This window comes from Octodon degus, unplaced genomic scaffold, assembly GCF_000260255.1.
Source record: "Octodon degus isolate 3935 unplaced genomic scaffold, OctDeg1.0 scaffold00048, whole genome shotgun sequence".
In the NCBI taxonomy this organism is placed as follows: domain Eukaryota; kingdom Metazoa; phylum Chordata; class Mammalia; order Rodentia; family Octodontidae; genus Octodon; species Octodon degus.
In genome coordinates, this window is record NW_004524624.1 from 10,880,267 (window position 1) to 10,898,807 (window position 18,541).

Sequence of the window (18,541 nt, forward strand, 5' to 3'; positions counted from 1 at the left end):
TCTCTTAACGATCCTCCTACCTCAGCCTCCCAAATGCTGGGATTACAGAATGTGCCACCACATCCTGCTATTTTCTCTAATTTCTTTTTTTCCTGTATTTTTAGGGAAGGGTCTACAGGGTGTTCAGGGTCTCACTACTGGATCAGACTTGTAGTGATTCTCCTGTTTACAGCATCCCAAGTGCTGGGATTACAGGTGCGTGCCACCACACCCAGTCTCAATCGCCATCTCAGCGTAACCCAGTGGCAGGGCCGGCATGACAGGCCCTGGGGATTGAACCCCTGGCACCTGTGCCTGCTTGCAGGCACTTTAATCCGCTGAGCTATTTGGCCAGCCCTTCTAATTTTTCACCTATAAAACGAGAAGTATTACTCCATCTAGTTTGAAGTAAACTTTATGTAAATCATCTAGCATAATGCTTAATATATGATAATGACAACAGCAATAGGCCATTATAAGTGGGTAAGAGTTTTAAAGTTGAAGCAAGGGCTGGGTGTGTAGCCCATGTTAAGAAGACCATGAGTTCAAGGCCAACCTGAACTTCATAGTGAGTTCAAGGCCAGCCTGCACTGCACAGTAAGACCCTGTCTCAATAAAAATATAGAAGTTTAAGCAACGAGTCCACAGAAGTCACAATTTGGAGTTCATCCATGTTTGTGGTGCTTAAAGGACTTTAGTAATTAGTTTTTATTTATTATTTTGGTACTTAGTCTTATAGAAGTGGAATTTAAGGTCAGAAATACTAAATGATATAAGATCAAAAAGTAAGTGCTGCCAGAGTTGATGGCACAGGCCTGTAATGTTAGACTCACTAGGCTGTGGCAGGAGGACTGCCATGAGTTTGAGGCCAGCCTAGACTGCAGTAAGTTCAGGACCAGCCTGAATTATATAGCAAGACCCTGTCTCAAATAAAACACAAAGCCAAAAGAATGAATGCTGGTGCTGGCTTCTAAATCCAGGACTTACATGCATCCACCACATCCTTTTTTTTTTTTTTTTTTTTACATCCTTTTTCTACTACTATAATACCTACTTTCCCCTCACTCTAGCTCTTTGCTCCCCACATAAGCCTTTTACCTTTCATTTCTATCTCAGCTGTTTTCTTTCTTTCCTCTCCCTGTTACATCCAGGATATACAAGAATAATGATTAATTTTACACAGCAAAAATACGAACACTGTTAGATTTGTAGTAAAGTATGAAGGGAAATGAACTGTGGGCAACTGAGGCTCTCAGTTCCCAATTAGTCCCCTCACCTGGGGGTAGGGATGGTTAGAGTTGGTTCTCAAGTTTCAGTGGTGATGGAATCAGGGTTGTGGAGGAAGAGCTGTCAGAGAAAGCTGTTTAATTTAGGTTTCCAGAGAGGCCAGAAGTTGTTTCTGGGAGGATAGTTGATCTGAGTCATAGGATCTTGGCTCCATCTCCTGGTATATCAGACATCCTGAAATACAAAGAGAAAGACAAGACTGTGGAGAAGATTACCTGTGTTTGTGTATGTGGTCAGGAGAAAATACTAAGAATTTTTAAATAGCTTGAGAAAGGGTGACAATGGCAGGAGGGCTTTGCTTGTGGCCTTGCACTAAAAAGGGGTAGGGGAATGGTGTGTTGTAGCAGGTGGATTATAGATGCTCAATAAGTTAATAACTACTGATGCTCTACAGGACAAGGGCACAATTTATTTCATCATTCTATCTTGTCCTTTCATTAGGCTTATATATGGTGAAGTAGGCCAGCCTGAGATGACAGCTTGCTATACTCACCCTTTAGACACTCACTGACGGTGTGTGCATTGCACTGAGCTTCGTGTGAGGTACTGCTGACCGATCAGCCACATCATAACCTGTGTGACCTGTGTTGCAGTAGAAGGAAGGAGTGTCAAGTTACTCCATTCCATCCCTTATAACAAGAAGCACAAGCCAGCCAAGGCCAATTCACTAAGAACTGGTTCTGCTGCAGCTTCTGCTGTCTCAGCCGTGTGTGTGTGTGTGTGTGTGTGTGTGTGTGTGTGTGTGTGTTTGAGACACGGGTCTCACTATGTAGTTCAAGCTGGCTCTTCGAACCCACTATTTAGTATAGGCTGGCCTCAAATTTGTGGCAGTTCTCCTGCTTCAGCCTCCTGAGTCCTTCAATTACAGGTATAAGCCACAACACCTGACTCAGCCTTGGAAATTTTAACTCAGTAATCTCTGCCTGGCAAATATCTCTGAAACTTTTTTGGCCCACCCCACAAGCCACTGCTGCTTGCCAGAGTATGACTGAACACCTACTATGTGTTGGGTCCTATGCTTTAACTAATTCCTATACAACTTTGTCAAGTAGTATTACCTTCTTCAAACATGGAAAATGATTATCTTTAGAGAAGTCTTAATTCTCTCAATCTAAAACCTCACGTATGCTGTCTCGTTGGCCAGATTAGTTACAATGTACCATTCTTGTAGCACCATGTCCTTTTCCTTTTTTTTTTTTTTTGCAGAACCTTGAATTGAACTCAGGCCTTTGCACTTGCCAGGGAAGCACTTATTCTACTGAGCCATCTCCCCAGCCCCTCCTTGGCTCTTAACACTTGTGGTCGAGGCCTGCCAGTTAGCTCAGTTGTTTAGGTGCCTGCTCCTGCAAACAGTCAGGCACAGGATACCTTGATTTGATCCCCAGCTCCATATGCCTTACCAGACCAGCCCTTAAGGCAGCCTGAGCCCGCCCCCCCCCCCAAAAAAAATCTAATACTTGTGGTTAAAAGGATCTTTAAATAAGGTAATTGACTCCAATAAAAGCCATATTGTCTAACTTCTCTACCAGACTAAAGTTTAAAAGGTATGAGGGAGGTAACACTGAAAGATTTCCACAGAAGTATAGGAAAAGGGGAACCCTAAGGGTATCCTACACCTTTAGGCAAAGTTTAGGATATTCTCAGCCTTACTGCACTTTTAGAACAGATACCCCAATTTGCCTAAGGCCTTGGCTTTTTTTTTTAAAGACAGGGTCTTGGGGCCAAGGAAATAGCTCAGTGGAATAAGTGCTTGCCTAGCAAGCACAAGGTCCTAAGTTTGATCCCTGGTATCACCAAAAATTACAAATAAATAAAAAATAAAGACAGGGTCTAGGTAGTGCAGGCTAGCTTTAAATTCATTTATGTAGCCCAGGATAGCCTCAGATTCACAGCTATACTCCTGCATCAGCCTCCTTGACTGATTACAGGTGTATACCATGCCTAGCTGATGAAACTTTTTTATAGCTTTAAATTACATGCAAGAATACTCTCCACTGAAGGAAGATTACATTTTCCATTTTCAGGATGAGCACATATCTTAAAATCTACTTTAGCTCTTAGGCACAACTGCCCCTTACTGCACAAAAAAGGAAAAGATACTGGAGAAATGAGGTAAAATGTTTTTGACATTGTCACTTAATGCCTTTTTTCCCTGGTGCTGTGATGGAACCCAGGGCCTTGTACACAGCATGCAGGTGCTCTCCCACTGAGCTACACTCAGTCTACCTAATTCTTTTGAAGCCTAAAGAATTATCCATGTAGCTAAATGAAGAGGAGGTGGTAATAGTTATTAGGCCTATAAAAAACAAATTTCTTAGTAATATAATTGGAAGGTTTGGGATGTGGCCAAGCTTTTAATCCTGCCTTAAGTTGCCACAATACCAGAAAGTGGAGCCATATCTGTGTAATAAAGAGGGAAAAACCTTATGCCAGGAACATGGGGATAAACTGAACTTTGGCTTCAAAAACAAAGCCTTGGGCCCACCTGAAGTCTCCATTAAGATTTCCCTTCTCCAAGCAATCTCTCCAGTCTGTAAAAGAGAAATAAGACACCCCACCTACTAACCTCAATTTGGCAGGTCAAGGCCTTGGGGAAAATACATAAATTTAAACATAAGATCCAGTGCAGAGGCATAATTTAGGGTCAGTGCTAAAAGGAAAATGGACAAAGTACTCTCAAGGAAAGTCTTAGATCTATAGGAGAAAATATCTAACAAGGTCCACTTCTCAATAACCAAGCTTTCAAATTAAACCTGTAAGCGCTTGCCTGGCAAACACGGGGGCCTGAATTCAATCCCCGGTACCAAGAAAAAAAAAAAACAAAACAAAACACAAAACAAAAAAAAACCTGTACTAACTTCTGCTCTTCTCAATGACTGGGTACCTAAAGAGATACCTCATATAGATGCAAAGGCTCCAAACCTATAGAGGAGGAAACCAAAGAACTGGATGTTGTCAATCTTACTATCCATTCTGACTGAAATACCCCAAGAACAATGTGGAAGGGCCAGCAAGATAGCTCAGTGGACTAAGCGCCTGTTTTGGCAAGCGCAGGGACCAGGGTTTGATCTCCGTCCGCAGGCCTTGCTGCCCCTGCCCCTGGGGCGCACCGTACCCGACCCAGTTCCCAGCACTGGGGAGGCTGAAAACAGGACCACTAAGAGTCTGAGCTGCCTAGTGAGACCCTGCACCAAATACATTAAAAAAAAAAAAAAAAAAACAACGTGGAAAACTTCAAGTCTATTCTTTTCTACAAATTACTTGGCAAAGGGCTTGAGCATTTTTCAAAAATAAAGGGCTACAACAGGGATAAGGAAGTAAATTTGATAGAAAATGTGCTAAGAACCTGAATAGGTCCAGGCCACACTGTTTTAGACAACAGCCTTTTGAATCAAGCACAAAAAATTGCTATGTGGCCCACAGCTGGCACAGCAGAGCTCCTCAGCCCCTCCACTCAGATCCCACATGTATAACCTCTACCCTGACTCTAAGCGAGAATGCAGGGAAAGACTAGAAATTAGACAACAAAAAATGGAGGAGTGGGGGACATAGTTTAGTGCAAAAGCACTGGGCTTATGCTCTAGCACAATTAAAACGGTAACTATGATGAATCTAAGCAGACTTCATCCACCTTGTACTCCTTCCCCCAATTTGTAACTAAGCATCTCTCTCATCCCTCAGCATTGAAAGCAACAAATATTTTTACATCTCACATGCTTTTTTCCTTGAAGAATGTTTCTCTTCTACACTGCAGAACAAGATGTCTAGCCAAGTGGGTTTCTCTTTAACGGTTGCCCCCTAGCAGCCTGGCCTATGTGGCCTCAGTGCATTATTGCTTAACAATTGTAAACAGCATGATCAGACTTGTTTGGTTACTAATCATCAAGTATGAGAAACACCCCAAAACTCCAAGACCCAGCCTGACTATAGAAGAAAAAAATGTTAACAAGGCCCACTTCTCAGTAACCATGCTCTGAGAACATCCCAATACTCCAAGACCCAGCCTTAGTATGTCCACACAGGAGGTAACTCATCTCTGCTTAAACAATCTGGGGAGCAGTTATGCACATTCAGTATCACACCCAGAAAGGCTAATGAGGGGCTAGATGCTGTTGCTTCCTTGGTGGGAGAGCTAGGAGTCAGGTGGACAAGAGGGATAAGGCAGGCAGCATGAGCTAGATTCCAGGAGCAGCCAGTACACTGGTACACCCTACCTGCTGGGTGTGTCTCTAGGCTGCTATTTCCAAAGTGTTTTATGACACATATACTATATACATGTACCTTTACGTAATCAAGGATACTATTTAGAGCCTTCTACCCTGCCAATGACCCAGGCCTGGACCAGATGCATTGATGATCCCTCTTTACCCCTTAAAGCCAACATTCCATTTACTGAGCCTCATTAGATTATGAAAAAGAGGTGGGATGAGGTGAGAGAGAAGGGTTAAGTACAGCATCCACACAACAGATTACCTACAAGCAACACAAAGGGTGTGGGGAAAGAATTGGTTTACCACACTTTCTTCCTAATTCTGTGCTTGCTTTAAAAAAAAAAAAAAAAGCTTCTTAGCTCAAAATTGTCCATCTTTTAGAAGATACAAATAATTACCTATACAGTATGCTCCACTTCATCACCAACCACTCCCTGAACATCTTGGTCTCACCCCACCCTTCACACAATTATACAAAGGATCAAACAGAAAATCCACAAGGCCATGGAGATCCCAGAGGCTCAGACAGCCTCTGTGATACTAAGCATGGAAGTCAGTGGCCAGCAGGACAAGAGCAACATGAGAGGGTAAGAGTCAACCACACAACAAAGAAAACCATACTTTATTAAACTGGAAAACAAAATACTGGGGACAGAGTTTTTTCAAAAAAAATAAAGGAATGGCTGGAAGAGAGGATAGTGCAAGTGGTCACGAGGAAGGGATAAGATAGGTGGCCAGGGGCCATCTCTATGTGCCACACTCAGTCCCTTCCCCATACACACTTAAACCAAAAGCAATACAACTGCATCTTCAGAGACAGATCCATTCTTTCCTCTGTATTTTGTAGTTGGTTTCACCTTCAGCCCTGGTCAGTCATGTCGGATCTTTGCTGTAGAAAATTAAGGTTTTTCAACCACAGGTCTCCTTACAAAGCAGCAGTTTCAGCTCCTGGAGAAGTTCCCTCCTATTTGCACTCACCACAGAAGCCAAGGGCCCTTGGTCCAAGCCCCATTCTCAAAGAAAAATATCAAACCTTTAGAACTAGTTATTTTTATTAAATGATATTAACACACATTTCAAAAGGCTTTCATTGTTGTTGCCTCTAAAGCACGTACTTGTTTTGTTTTCCACACCAAACACGTGAAAATACCAACCCAACATATCTAATTTTACTCTTAACAGGCACCCCCCCCCCACCAATTAAAAAATAGGAGGGAGAAGGAGAGAAGCAGTAATTTACAGCAGCTTAAAACAGTAACAGCTGAAGCTTAACTGCATGAACAGGTCACTTCAGGATAGTAAATACTCTGCAATTAGAAAGTTTAGCATATTCACATTATCTAGATAGGTTTGCTGTACCATGTTTTATTACAAAGTGTGTTCCTGGTACTGAAAAGGTAAAAATCCTACTCTCTGCTCGCCTTCCTCAAATCAAACCAAATTGTATTTACCTCAACACTCGGGATGAGAGAGGGAAGTGGAGAGGGCTCTCATCTAAGTTGGCTGAACAATGAACTCTTACAAAATATTCAAGGGCCCTATTTCTGATACCGTATAAACTTTAAATGATATTAGTGTGTTCACTAGAATTCTTTGTCTGTGATTTCACAGTGAGCACCAAAGACCTTAGCAACAACTCATATTCTTTTATATGAATCATGTCCTTGCTAAGATACACTACATTATGCTTTCTTTAAAAAATATCTTGTTTATTTTTTTCTTTTAAACTCAGGTTGCAATACAAGTCAGAGCATGGTCACAGAGTTTTAAATCACAGACACAGAAGGAATAAAACCTCTTTGTATCATGTTTATGAATACCAGAATTGCCTTCTCACTATATCACATATATACACTGTCATCTTCACTGCTATAGACAGATTTCTGTAAAATTATTTAACAGAAAATCTCATACAAGTCCTCACTTCCATCCTGAAACAAATGCACTGAGGGTTTTGTAGCAAAAACCAAACAAAATTATTCCACAAAACAAGTTCACTTTTGAACTGTACATCTTTCATATGTCAGGCATCATGTTTTTGGGGACAGTCACCCTGCCCCAATATGCAGGAAGCCAATTTGCTGACATTCCAACATTTCCAATAAAATCAAAAGGTCAGAGAGCCTTGTCAAGTAAATACTACATTTAGCTTAAACAAGAGCAGCAGAAATAATTCACATTCTTGTATTCTAGAATGAAAAAAACCCACTTCACTTTTGAAAAAAATAAAAATTTGACCTTTGAAGGTCAAATAGAACCCCCTGCCCTCCCCTTTATCTCTGCTTTTCACTTTCTTGGAACCTAGTACAGCTGTACTTATTTCCTTTGCTTTGCTCTACTCTGCGTCCTACCTCACACAGGTCAGTGTCAGGCATTTTTTTTTTTTTTTTTGGTGGCAACAGCTATAGGACAGAGGCTTGAGATGGTCAAAGAAACAAACAGCTGGCTTAAAGCCAGATAAGCCATTAGAAGACTAATGACTTGTCTCACCCTGACCACAGAACACTGGGTGAGCCCAGATAAATACACAGAATACACTACAGAAAACTCCCAAGCTAGGACGCACTTCTCTGAAAAGCAAGTTTATTTTGAGACAAAGAATGGGTTTTGTGACATTATCCAGACTCTCCCATCTTTAAAATTCCATTCCCATACTTCCCTAGTTCTCTATACTAAGCTGGGAGAAAATACATGAACTTGCTAGGATTTTTTACTCTCTAAGCTGGAGATTTATAATTTAGTGGGGTGAAAAGACTGAATTAAAAAAAAATGTAGTAAGCAGTTATTTGCTTTTCAGTGTCCCTAGACCCGAATATATAAACAAAGTTTAGTGTTTGTCTCTTCCCAAGTACTAGATGTAGAAATAAACAAGTCCAGGGAGAAGGAAAGCATTTCTCTCTCAAGTAAAATGACTAAGGGCAGAAACATTCTTTACTTCCTGTTGGGGATGAGGGTAAGGTTAGTCCCTTGAAATGTGACAGGCTGCTTGTTATCTGTGGAGTGGGGTCCATCTGGATTTACCAATGTCCTTCTTTCTCCCTAAATATATGAATAGCAATGCCCACCTGTTCTAAGATACATCTAAAGAGCTAGCTAGCTATACTATAAAAGACACTACTAAGTCTCTTTCGAAGTAACAATAGAGGTGCAATCAGGACCAAGGCAAGGGGAGAATGATGAAGACAAATATTTTCCTTCCTGTGTTAATCCTGCTGAGAATCACCAATAAACATTACACTAGCGAGGCACCATGGTAACATTAATGTCTATTTCTTTTATTAAAAGATACAGGGATAATGTCTTAGTTGAACGTTTGTATCCATGGTCAACTATAGTGACTTTCTAGCCAAAAGAGAAGTAAAAACTGAGGAAGAAAAAGAAAGACCAGGAAAAAAAAAGCAGGAAGCAAGAGCATGATACAAGATTTGTGGAAAACTTTCAAAACACATCCTATCTTCTTGTTTACAAAGGATAGTCAGATTATACCACCATCAACAGTTCCTTTTCTAGTTTTATCTATTATACTTGCTTATTTTCACCTTGGATTTATACTTAGCCTCTTCCCTTTCACTCCAAAAAAGAAAACTTTCTAGTAAGAATGAGGTTTGTAATGCCTCAAAGTTATTGTCAGATAGTACTTTGGAGGAAGAGGCTAATTTAAAAAAAAAAAAAAAAAATGTTAGAATAAGGAACTTTAACATGTCTTTAAAAAAAATCTCCAAAAACAAACCAACCTGACAGGCCCAAGGTTTGCTTCCCATCCTTTGGCTGTCAGCAGTCACCAAGCTTAAAAGGGAAGGACACAGGAACCCTTCCACTGACTAGTGGATAGGCAAGCCCCAAATAACACCCCAACATTGCACATGTTATCATCTGTACTGATGGAAGTTTTATTTCAAATGTAGTAAATAGTCTGCAATAGATGGGATAAAATATAGACTGGTTTTCCTCCCCAGGCTCCAAGCCCCCAGCCAAATGAAGTGGCTTTGGCTGTGGGCTTTTCTTCCCAGCAAATGCAATCAACTCTGGGAAAGTAGTGAATGCAGTGGGAGGACTTGATGGAATAATGAAATGTAGGCATGTATAACTTTTTCAATTTGGAAGGCAGGCTCTTATCATAATAAAAAGCGCGGGGGGGGGCCACAAACAAACAAAAAACAACAACAATCCAAACTCCTACTTTCAAGGTTCTCTAGACTGTTCCAAATGCTTTTCCCTTGGTTCCATCAGTACCTGGGAGGGAAAAATGGGCGTTTTGGTGCAAAGAACGGAGGGCCCCTAGCAAAAGGTGGCCTGGGTCTCTTTAAACTGTGGAATGGGTCTCTGCTGAGAAAAGGTTCCCTAGGCCGAAAGTCTGGCCTGGGACTCCGCAAAATCATACCACTCCGATTGATGGTGTCTCTGTGTGAGGGACCCAAGGGGGGGCCACTGCTGCTGTTGCCCCCCACACCTCCTCCACCATGGGCTGGACCCAGGTGCTCCAGAGGGTGGGAGGGTAGGCTCAGGCTTTCCCGCACACGGCTAAGGCCAGGGCCAGGGCCGTTGAGGTCCCGTTGAGGGGGGCCCCCATGGTCCCTGGGTCCCGTGAGCACGCCAAAATGCTCAGCTAGAGTCCCCTGAAGAAGGGAACTATGGTCCTTGGGAAATACTGCCACAGCCCCTGCCACTCCGTGCTCTGCTAGCGATGGGGTGGGGAAGGGTACAACCCCAGAGTGGTCAACAGGGGGTGGAGGAGGTGGTGGTGTAGTAAAGGGGACACCACTCCCACCACTATGTTCCCCAGGGGGTGGAGGAGGGGGTGGGGCAGGGAAAGGAACTCCGCTGTGCTCTCCAGGAGGAGGCGGTGGGGCAGCATGGGCCAGGGCTGCCTCCTTTGTGAAAGGGTTCGAAAGATCCACAGAGGGCAGGTGAGCAGGTGCATCTCTCGAGAAGATACCACCATGATCCTTAGGAGGGGCAGGTGGGGCAGAAGATGGCCCCACTGGCTCTCTCTGGAAGGGTGTCCCGTGTTCCAAGGGGGATGGGGGGAGATGGTGCTCAAATGTTGAGTTGAAACTGTTGGAACGAAAGCTGCCGACACTCTCCTGAAACTGGGGTGCCCGTTCTTTGTATGGTGTTTTAAAGCCAGTGAGTCCTCCGGTGCCCCCACCCCCAAGGGTTGCCAACTCAGAGGCACTTGAGGGACCATTGTCAAAAGAGCTGCCTGATGTGCTCAAATCAAACCAACCCACCCTTGAAGCCTCTCGCCCATGTCCTCTATTTCCCTTCCCAGGAACTCGGATGGACTCTACGGTCTGTATTGGCTCCCCTGACATCCTCCTATTGGCTGCGTTATGATAACCCAAAGTTTCTATAGGGGCCCCCTTTTCTTCGGTGCTATCAGGCAAGTCTAAGCAGGAGGAGGAGACGCGGGTTTCTATGCGGTAGTGCTCTTCTTGTTGCTGCTGATCAGAGGTGGGCAGGCTGGGCTGGGCGAGACTTGACAGACTGACACCATCACTTGAAGTGCCTTTGTTGGGGGTTTGGCCAAAATGCTTATCATCTGAGGACTTGCGAGAGGCGTTTTTAAGCATATTCTTAAACTCAATCGTCGATGTGGTGGAAATGGTGGAGGACAGGACTTTCTCCACGCCTGATGTGGGTGGGTGGCCCGTGGGAGCAGCAAGGGTATTCTGCGGAGAGAAAAGGGAACGATGTGGGACTGGGTGAGGAGAGTCTGGGTACTGCTGTGGCAAACTGAGATGCCCAGTGGTAGACTGAGACAAGCTATTGTGGTTGGAGTCAGGGGCAAAAAATGAATCATTCTTACTCGGTGATGGTGACCGTTCAGGCCCAGGTTCATTCCCTCTTATGCTGAAGGTACCAAATAGCCCAGGGGAAGATGAAAGACGGTCACAGTTCTCATTAGAGTCCAGGAGGGCCCTTACAGATGGAGGGAAAGCAGATTTTACCCCAAATTCTTGGGCCCTGTGGCTATAATTGGATAGGATTGGCTGGTACTCGGTGGCATCAGAAAGCTTGCTTGACTTCAGGATAGATTTGGCTGGTTTCTTCTCTAGGTTCATCATGGCAGAGGGTGGAGGCCCTGAATACTCAAAATCTCGATAATCCTCATCTTCTTGGAAGGAAGTGTCTGGATAGAACTTTTCCTGTGAAGAGTCCATCAGGGAAGATGGTCTCTCCATTCCATCAGAAGGCTGATTATAGGGAGATTCACTGCCCAGGCCAAAGGGTCGATATGTAGATACGGAATTGGAGAGCTCCCGGGGGTAGCTTTCATCTCTCCCAGGGGGTGGAGATCTTGTACTGCTGGGTGTTGAGGAACCGGGGCTAATGATCTTAGAAAGCAGGGACATAGTATCTACACTGCTGGATGTGGGCTTGTCCATCATCTCATCCTGGGTGGGAGTCCCACTCCGTTCATCACGTACGGGGGTTCCATCAATGTTGTCGATTGAGGTGCTAGTAGGGCCACGCTGGAAGTCTGAGGGGTGGCTCTCTGGTGGGGCACTGGATCCCAAACTGCTCAGGATTGGGATGTTTAAATTTAAGCCACTGAAACCAGGATTACCTTTTAAGAAGTTGTGGATCTTCATTTCCAGACTTGGGGAGGTGGACTCTGACTCCAGTTTTGGCTTGGAGCTCTCTGAAGATTGGCACATGGCAACTTCAGTAGGTGGGGCAGCAGGGCTAGTATTGTGGGTACCAGTAAACCCTAGAGAGTTGGACGGCAGTTTAAAAGTAGTGCTTGGAAGCCCTGGGCTTTGCCCTATTGATGCCTTGATGGCTGAAGTTGAAGAGACTTCAGAAGTTGATGAATTAGGAGAATAGTTGAAACTTTTGGGAATAAATGACTGGGTATTGGAGGGTGCATTTCTTCCCTTTATAGTAGAGACTGTGGTGTTAGCAGGGGAGGCTGAAGTGTTCTGGGATGTAGCTTCACTGGCTGGAGCTGGGTTCCCAGTAACACTCTGAAGTAAAGACGACAGACCTGTAGAAACAAAGATTAGAGGGGTTAGAAAGAACTCCCTACCATATGATAAACAATGTGGGCTTATTAGTTATTTGAATTCATTCTGGTGGGAACCAGATAGTCTTTAAAATACAAAGCCAAAGAGAATCCAGACCAAATAAGCCATGGCTAAATGTCACTGAAAACACTGGACTTATTTATCAATCAGAGAACAAATCACTGAAATGTTTCCAGTACAAGCTAGAAACGAGTCCAGCACAGCACAATACAAAGCAACAGGAAGGGAGAGATTTTAATGTCAGAATCAGTCAGTTTAAGTAAAGCAGGAAAAGAAAAGACTCACAGTAAATTTTAAAACAACAATGTAAGCCAGCATTTCTTAGCGTTTGATCTACGGAAATGCTTCTCTAAATGCAAATAGAAACCCTACCCTATCTACTTTCCAGCTTTCACAACTGACTCTAGAAAGTAAATGCACATTGTTATTCTCATCAAGGAGATGGGTATAAAAATTTCAGAAACTTACGTGAATAAGAAGCATTTGTCACTCCACTGGTACTATCATTGGGAAAACAATGCTTGCAACTATCAATTTAATTGTAGAAGGTAGCAATAATAAACATACACCACAAAGACAAAGGCAGACCAATAGGTACACTGATCCTTTCACAAAAAAAAAAAAAAAACCATAATCCTCTCTGCCCCCTTTTTTTTTTGTTTTTATTTTTCAGACAGGGTCTTGCTGTACAGCTCAGGGTGTCAAACTTGCAAACTTTCAGAAATCCTCCTTCCAGCCTCAACTTCCTAAGTGCTGGGATTACAGGCTTAGGCCAATAATTCTCATATTAGAGCTTGAAAAAAATCTAAAGGATTATTAATTGGGTAAAGCTGACACAAATGAGATCCAACGCTATTCACTAATGGACCAACCTCCTCATAAGGATAGAGAAAAAATTCTTTGGCGCAAAGGCTGAAGTTCACGAAGGGAAACTACTCTTGTAGAAAATGTTTTTAAAAATATCTGACAGAGATAACAGAAGATCATATCAATTCAGTCACATTTTGCAAAATTTATCCAGTTTTTGTTCATAAATGAACAATACAAATTTTATCTACCTGGGTGTGGTGGTGCATGCTTTGTGATCCTCCTGACTCGGCCTCCCAAGTAGCTAGGATTACAGGTGTGTACCATCACACCTGGCTCAGATCTCAAGAATTTTAAGGTTATATTACCCTTGTAATGCTTTTATTATTTTAATGCATTTTGTACTGGCCTCACTACGTAGCACTTGAACTCACAGTGATCCTCCTGTTTTCAGCCTCCCCAGCCTGGGATTACAGGCGGGCACCACCACACCCAGTCTTGGTGCCTGCTTAGTGTGCCCAGGGGCATGGCCGGTGCAGTACATGGTGCCGGGGATTGAACCCCAGTCCCTGTTGCACTTGCCTAACCAGGCGCTTAGTGTGTTGAGCTATCTCACCCACCCTGTAATGTTTTTATTTTATTTTATTTTATTTTATTTATTTATTTTTTTGCAGAACCGGGGGTTGAACTCAGGCCCTTGTGCTTGCCAGGGAAGCGCTTATTCCACTGAGCGATCCCCGCCCCCCCCAATGTTTTTAAACCATTTACTTTTTTTTTTTTTTTTTTTTTGCTCGAATGCCTTCAGGGCACTTTTGGCCAGCGGGAGAGGTGTGAGGTTCGAACTCCAGCAACCTGAGGCTGACAGCTTTGTGGAAGCAGCCACTTAAAGGCCTGAGCTAGGGCCAGGCCCCCTTAAACCATTTACTTTTAAATAAGGTTCCCTGGTATTTGTTTTGTCTTTGAGGCTTCAGGCTGGCCTTGAACTCAATATATGTAGTCTAGGCTGGCCTCAAATTTACAGCAATCCTTCCTCAGACTTTGCGTGCTGGGATTACTGGGGTGAGACACTATATCTAGTGTGAGGCTGCCTGGTTTTAATTTTTATCCAATCACCTAATATTGATTTCTACAAATGTCCAATATTTGAAAATTAAGTTCATTTATCTTTCTTAAAACAGCATAATTCATTCCAAAATTTCCTAGCTAAATAATGTTCCCCTCCTGTTTAATTCCTAGTAGTCATTATTTTCATCAAAGCTGGAGGTTCTCTAGCACAAGAATGTGATAAAATAATTTCATGTGTCATTTTTTTTTTTGAAGCTGTGTTGCCCAGGATGCCTCAAACCCACCAAGGAGGTTATATCCCAGCATGATTCTATTTTTAAATTTTGAGACAAAGTTTTACTAAGTTGCCTGGGCTGGACTTGAACTTGTGATCCTCTTGCCTCAGGTGGGGTTGTTACAGGTGTGCACCAGTGACTGGCTTTCTACTGCTTTGATATTTTATAATTCTCTAAATGCCAGGTTATAAAAATACAATAAAATGGAGACAAAGCTCTGAAAATAAGGAGGAGAAGAAATGTTGAAGGGAGGACATGAGAATGGGGAAAAAATGTTTTATCATATATAGGTACAAATTCTTTAGGATGAATGCGATCATTAATTATATCTAAAATGTACCAATAAAACCTGATTTGAAAATAAAATAAAAAGATATATCATGTATAGGTACAAATTCCCAATGTGCTCATTAGGTATATGTAAATTATACCAATAAACTTATTTTTAAAAATAAATGCCAGGTGATTTTTTTAATTTTTTGCAGAACCGGGGATTGAACTCAGGTCCTTGCGATTGCCAGGCAAGCGCTTATTCTACTAAGCTATCTCCCCAGCCCCCAAAAATATGATGTCGAATTAACTGTATTAATTTACAGTTAATTGCATACATTTCATGCCTTTGGCTTACTCAGAAATGGAATCCAGAATTAAGTGAGATAAACATTCACCATTTAAGTTACTCTGGCACATTTTCGTTTACCTTGCAGAGCAGGGGCTGACTGTGTCTGCGTTTTGGAAAGAGCAGACAGAATGCTCTCAGGGGTGATCTCCACCTTCGAGAGGATATTTGCCAGAGGGTTGTGGGGTGTGGTTGTGGCAGGTGCAGGTGTTTTCAGGGTGCTGGTAAGGTTGCTGGGACTGGTAGGAGTTCCTGGAGAGGGTCTTGATGCAGGACTGACCCCTGGTGGCAGAAAGATGAACTCAAAACAATGCAATTTCAAAAGCCCTCACACATGCTGGCTAAGTGCTCCACCAGAGCTACATCCCCAGTCCTTCATTCACTTTCTTCTATGACTGATTCACAAATGATCCCTATCATGGTACAAACAGATAAAGAAGTCTAAAAATTAGATTAAAATCTGCCTCCTGAGTTATTCTCATAAACATTCATTACTTTTTTTGCTATCATTTATTTTATTTTTATTTTTCCCCCATAATTTTACTGAGAAACAAATAGCAATGAGACAGTTTCAAACCACATTGGTAGGACAGTTTTAATAATTAACACACTGCATACATTCTTCCTAGTGGTTAATTGCTGTATAAGATGTGAACATGATATCCTATTTACAAACACTATTAGAAAAAATCCCTCTATTCATGTAACTATATATCTATCCTAACCATTTTGAATACACAGATACAAAATGGACATTCATCTGTATCCCCTTTGTTTAGTTCCATTACTTGAATATTATAGCTGTGTAAACTCAGTAAAATATTCTAAGAGTCCAGTAGTCCTTATGTATTGGGTCTTCTGCTTCACTGGCAATGTCAGAAATTGTTGACCTGAGTCGCCGACAGCTCAACATAACACCATGGCTTTACTTCTTATACTTCATTTTTATACTTTTCTGCTGGATGGTTAAGACCAAGATAAAGCAAGACCTATGCAACAAGAGTTGCAGCTTTTGGGTCTGTGAAATCCCCTCAGGATTTATCCTGAGATCCTGTACCTAGATTGTAGATCTTTTGTCAGTGTCAGCCATGTGAATGAGTCACGGCCATTGCTTGGCCAATGTGCTCTCTGTGAAAGCCTGAGAGAATGTTTTCTCTCCATGTGACTCTCCTTAGGCACATTCTACATCATTGATCAATTTCTTCTTTGGCCCCATAATCTCCTTGATCAGAAAATTTGGGACACTACTGAGTTACATGACGTTACAGTACAAGTTCTCATATGTCCCGAGTCTTAATTGAGCTTGGAAGGCTAGGACCAAAATGTTGGCTTTCCTTGTGGCCCTCCTTTTTCTCTTAATTTTGGTCTGCAAACTTAGGTTGTTAACCCTCCAGAAGAGAAGTTTATTATTATTACCATACAACCTAGGCTGTTAAGCTTAACCTCACTATCTGTCTGAATATCAAACATCTTAGACATAACATGGAATAGGTATTTTTCATCAAGTATCGATATACTGAACTTTAAGTCCCTACAGAAAATGATGAAAAAACATTTAAAAATTAGAATATATTTTAAAAATAGGCATAAAGAATTATATAATTCTTATGTTTACACATAAGTCCAAAAATCTAACCATATACAACCTTTCAGCATCCGTTTTTTTTGCCGAACCAGGGATTGAACTCAGGCCCTTGCACTTGCCAGGGATGTGCTTATTCCACTGAGCCATCTCCCGGCCCTACCATATACAACCTTGAAGCAGGACAGTCCCACAACATTCCTTTTCCTGTCTCCTGCCTTCATTCACCACCCCCTTCTTTTTGAACAATCATCTACCTGAGAGACAGCACAGCAGCAACTGGCATGTCATGACAAGCAGCCCATATTCAGAAGACCAGAATGACAGGCATTCCAAGCATGAACCTACTATTACAAATTGCCATCTTCAGTGCAGTTGCTTAGTTCACAGGTGTCAGTATATATAGTTAGGGTGATAATCTTTCCAATTAACTGCTCGATTAAAAAATGTTTTGGAGATTCTCAGGATCATTGCCTTGCCCATCTTCTACATATAACTGTATGGCTTGTCACTGTCATGTTTCCTAGCTCTTCTCCTTTCCCTCTCTCAATTAGTTCTCAAGTTCTTGCTTTCCTTTTACTTGTATTATACCTTTCTATATGTCATTCATTACTTTTGAGAGCCTCTGTAAGAACAGAACAGGCTACTTACTTTTTTTCTGCCAAATGGCATATGTACTTTAGAGCTCAACAGTGCTCAGGATACACTCTACCTACAGGACTCTGCTGTGACACACTGCCATGTGACTGCTAAGTGATTTGCTTTTGAAATGGATTGGATTTATTTTATTTTATTTATTTTTGCGGAACCGGGGATTGAACTCAGGTCCTTGCGCTTTCCAGGAAAGCACTTATTCCACTGAGCCATCTCCCCGGCCCCTATGGATCGGATTTAAAATGAAATTATAGAAGCAACCTCCTTTGTGCTTTTCCATGTGTTTTTTTAAACAATGAGCTGATTTTTGATCTAACAAAAAACTTTATGTAATGATAAAACAAACATTACATTTTAAAAAAATCACAAAAACTATAAAATAAGTGATAAGCAAATGAAAAAAAATCAACCACATCTTTAATTAAAGAATACATATCAAAACCAACCTTTGTGGTTTGGAGTAGTGCTGCATTGAATACAGGGCTATAGTTCCAGCCTTTGTTTTATTTTGAAATAAGGTCCTTCTAAGTTGTCCAGGCAGGGCTCTTTGTTTGGTGGTGGAACCCGGGATTGAACTCAGGCCCTTGTGCTTGCCAAGGAAGTGCTTATTCTACTGAGGCATCTCCCTGGCCCTAGGGCTCTAACTTGTCATTTTCTTACCTCAATTGCTCAGGATTCTGGGATTATGTAAACCACAGAGCCCGTCTATAAATTGCATGTGATACAGATTAAACAAAGCAAACAGTGGAGAGGGTAAAAAACACTGGGAACTTTCATATACAAGTACACAAAAAAGTACCTTCTTAGATATCAACTTAATTATGACATAAAAAGATGTTAAAACCTACATACCAACTGAGTCTTTGTTTTAGAATTGGTAATACACTGGGACTTGAACTTAGGACCTTGCATTTGCCAGCTAGGCACTGTGCCACTGAGCTATATCCCTGGATAGCACTCTCGCTCGCTCTGTCTCTGTCTCTGTCTCTGTCTCTGTCTCTCTCTCTCTCTCTCTCTCTCTCTCTCTCTCT

The 18,541-nt window shown here is 42.1% G+C and overlaps 1 protein-coding gene across 1 annotated transcript in view; it reads right to left on the bottom strand.

Moving 5' to 3' along the window:
* Positions 1-8,730: 8,730 nt before the first annotated feature.
* Positions 8,731-18,541, bottom strand: part of Rprd2 (regulation of nuclear pre-mRNA domain containing 2) — a 123,511-nt gene continuing 113,700 nt past the window's right edge. The window contains exons 11-12 of the mRNA XM_023716393.1: positions 15,356-15,556; positions 8,731-12,468 (exon numbers count right to left, since the gene is read on the bottom strand). Of these exons, the coding sequence (XP_023572161.1) occupies positions 9,704-12,468; positions 15,356-15,556 (2,966 nt within the window). The 3' untranslated portion in view covers positions 8,731-9,703. The remainder of the gene's footprint in view (positions 12,469-15,355; positions 15,557-18,541) is intronic.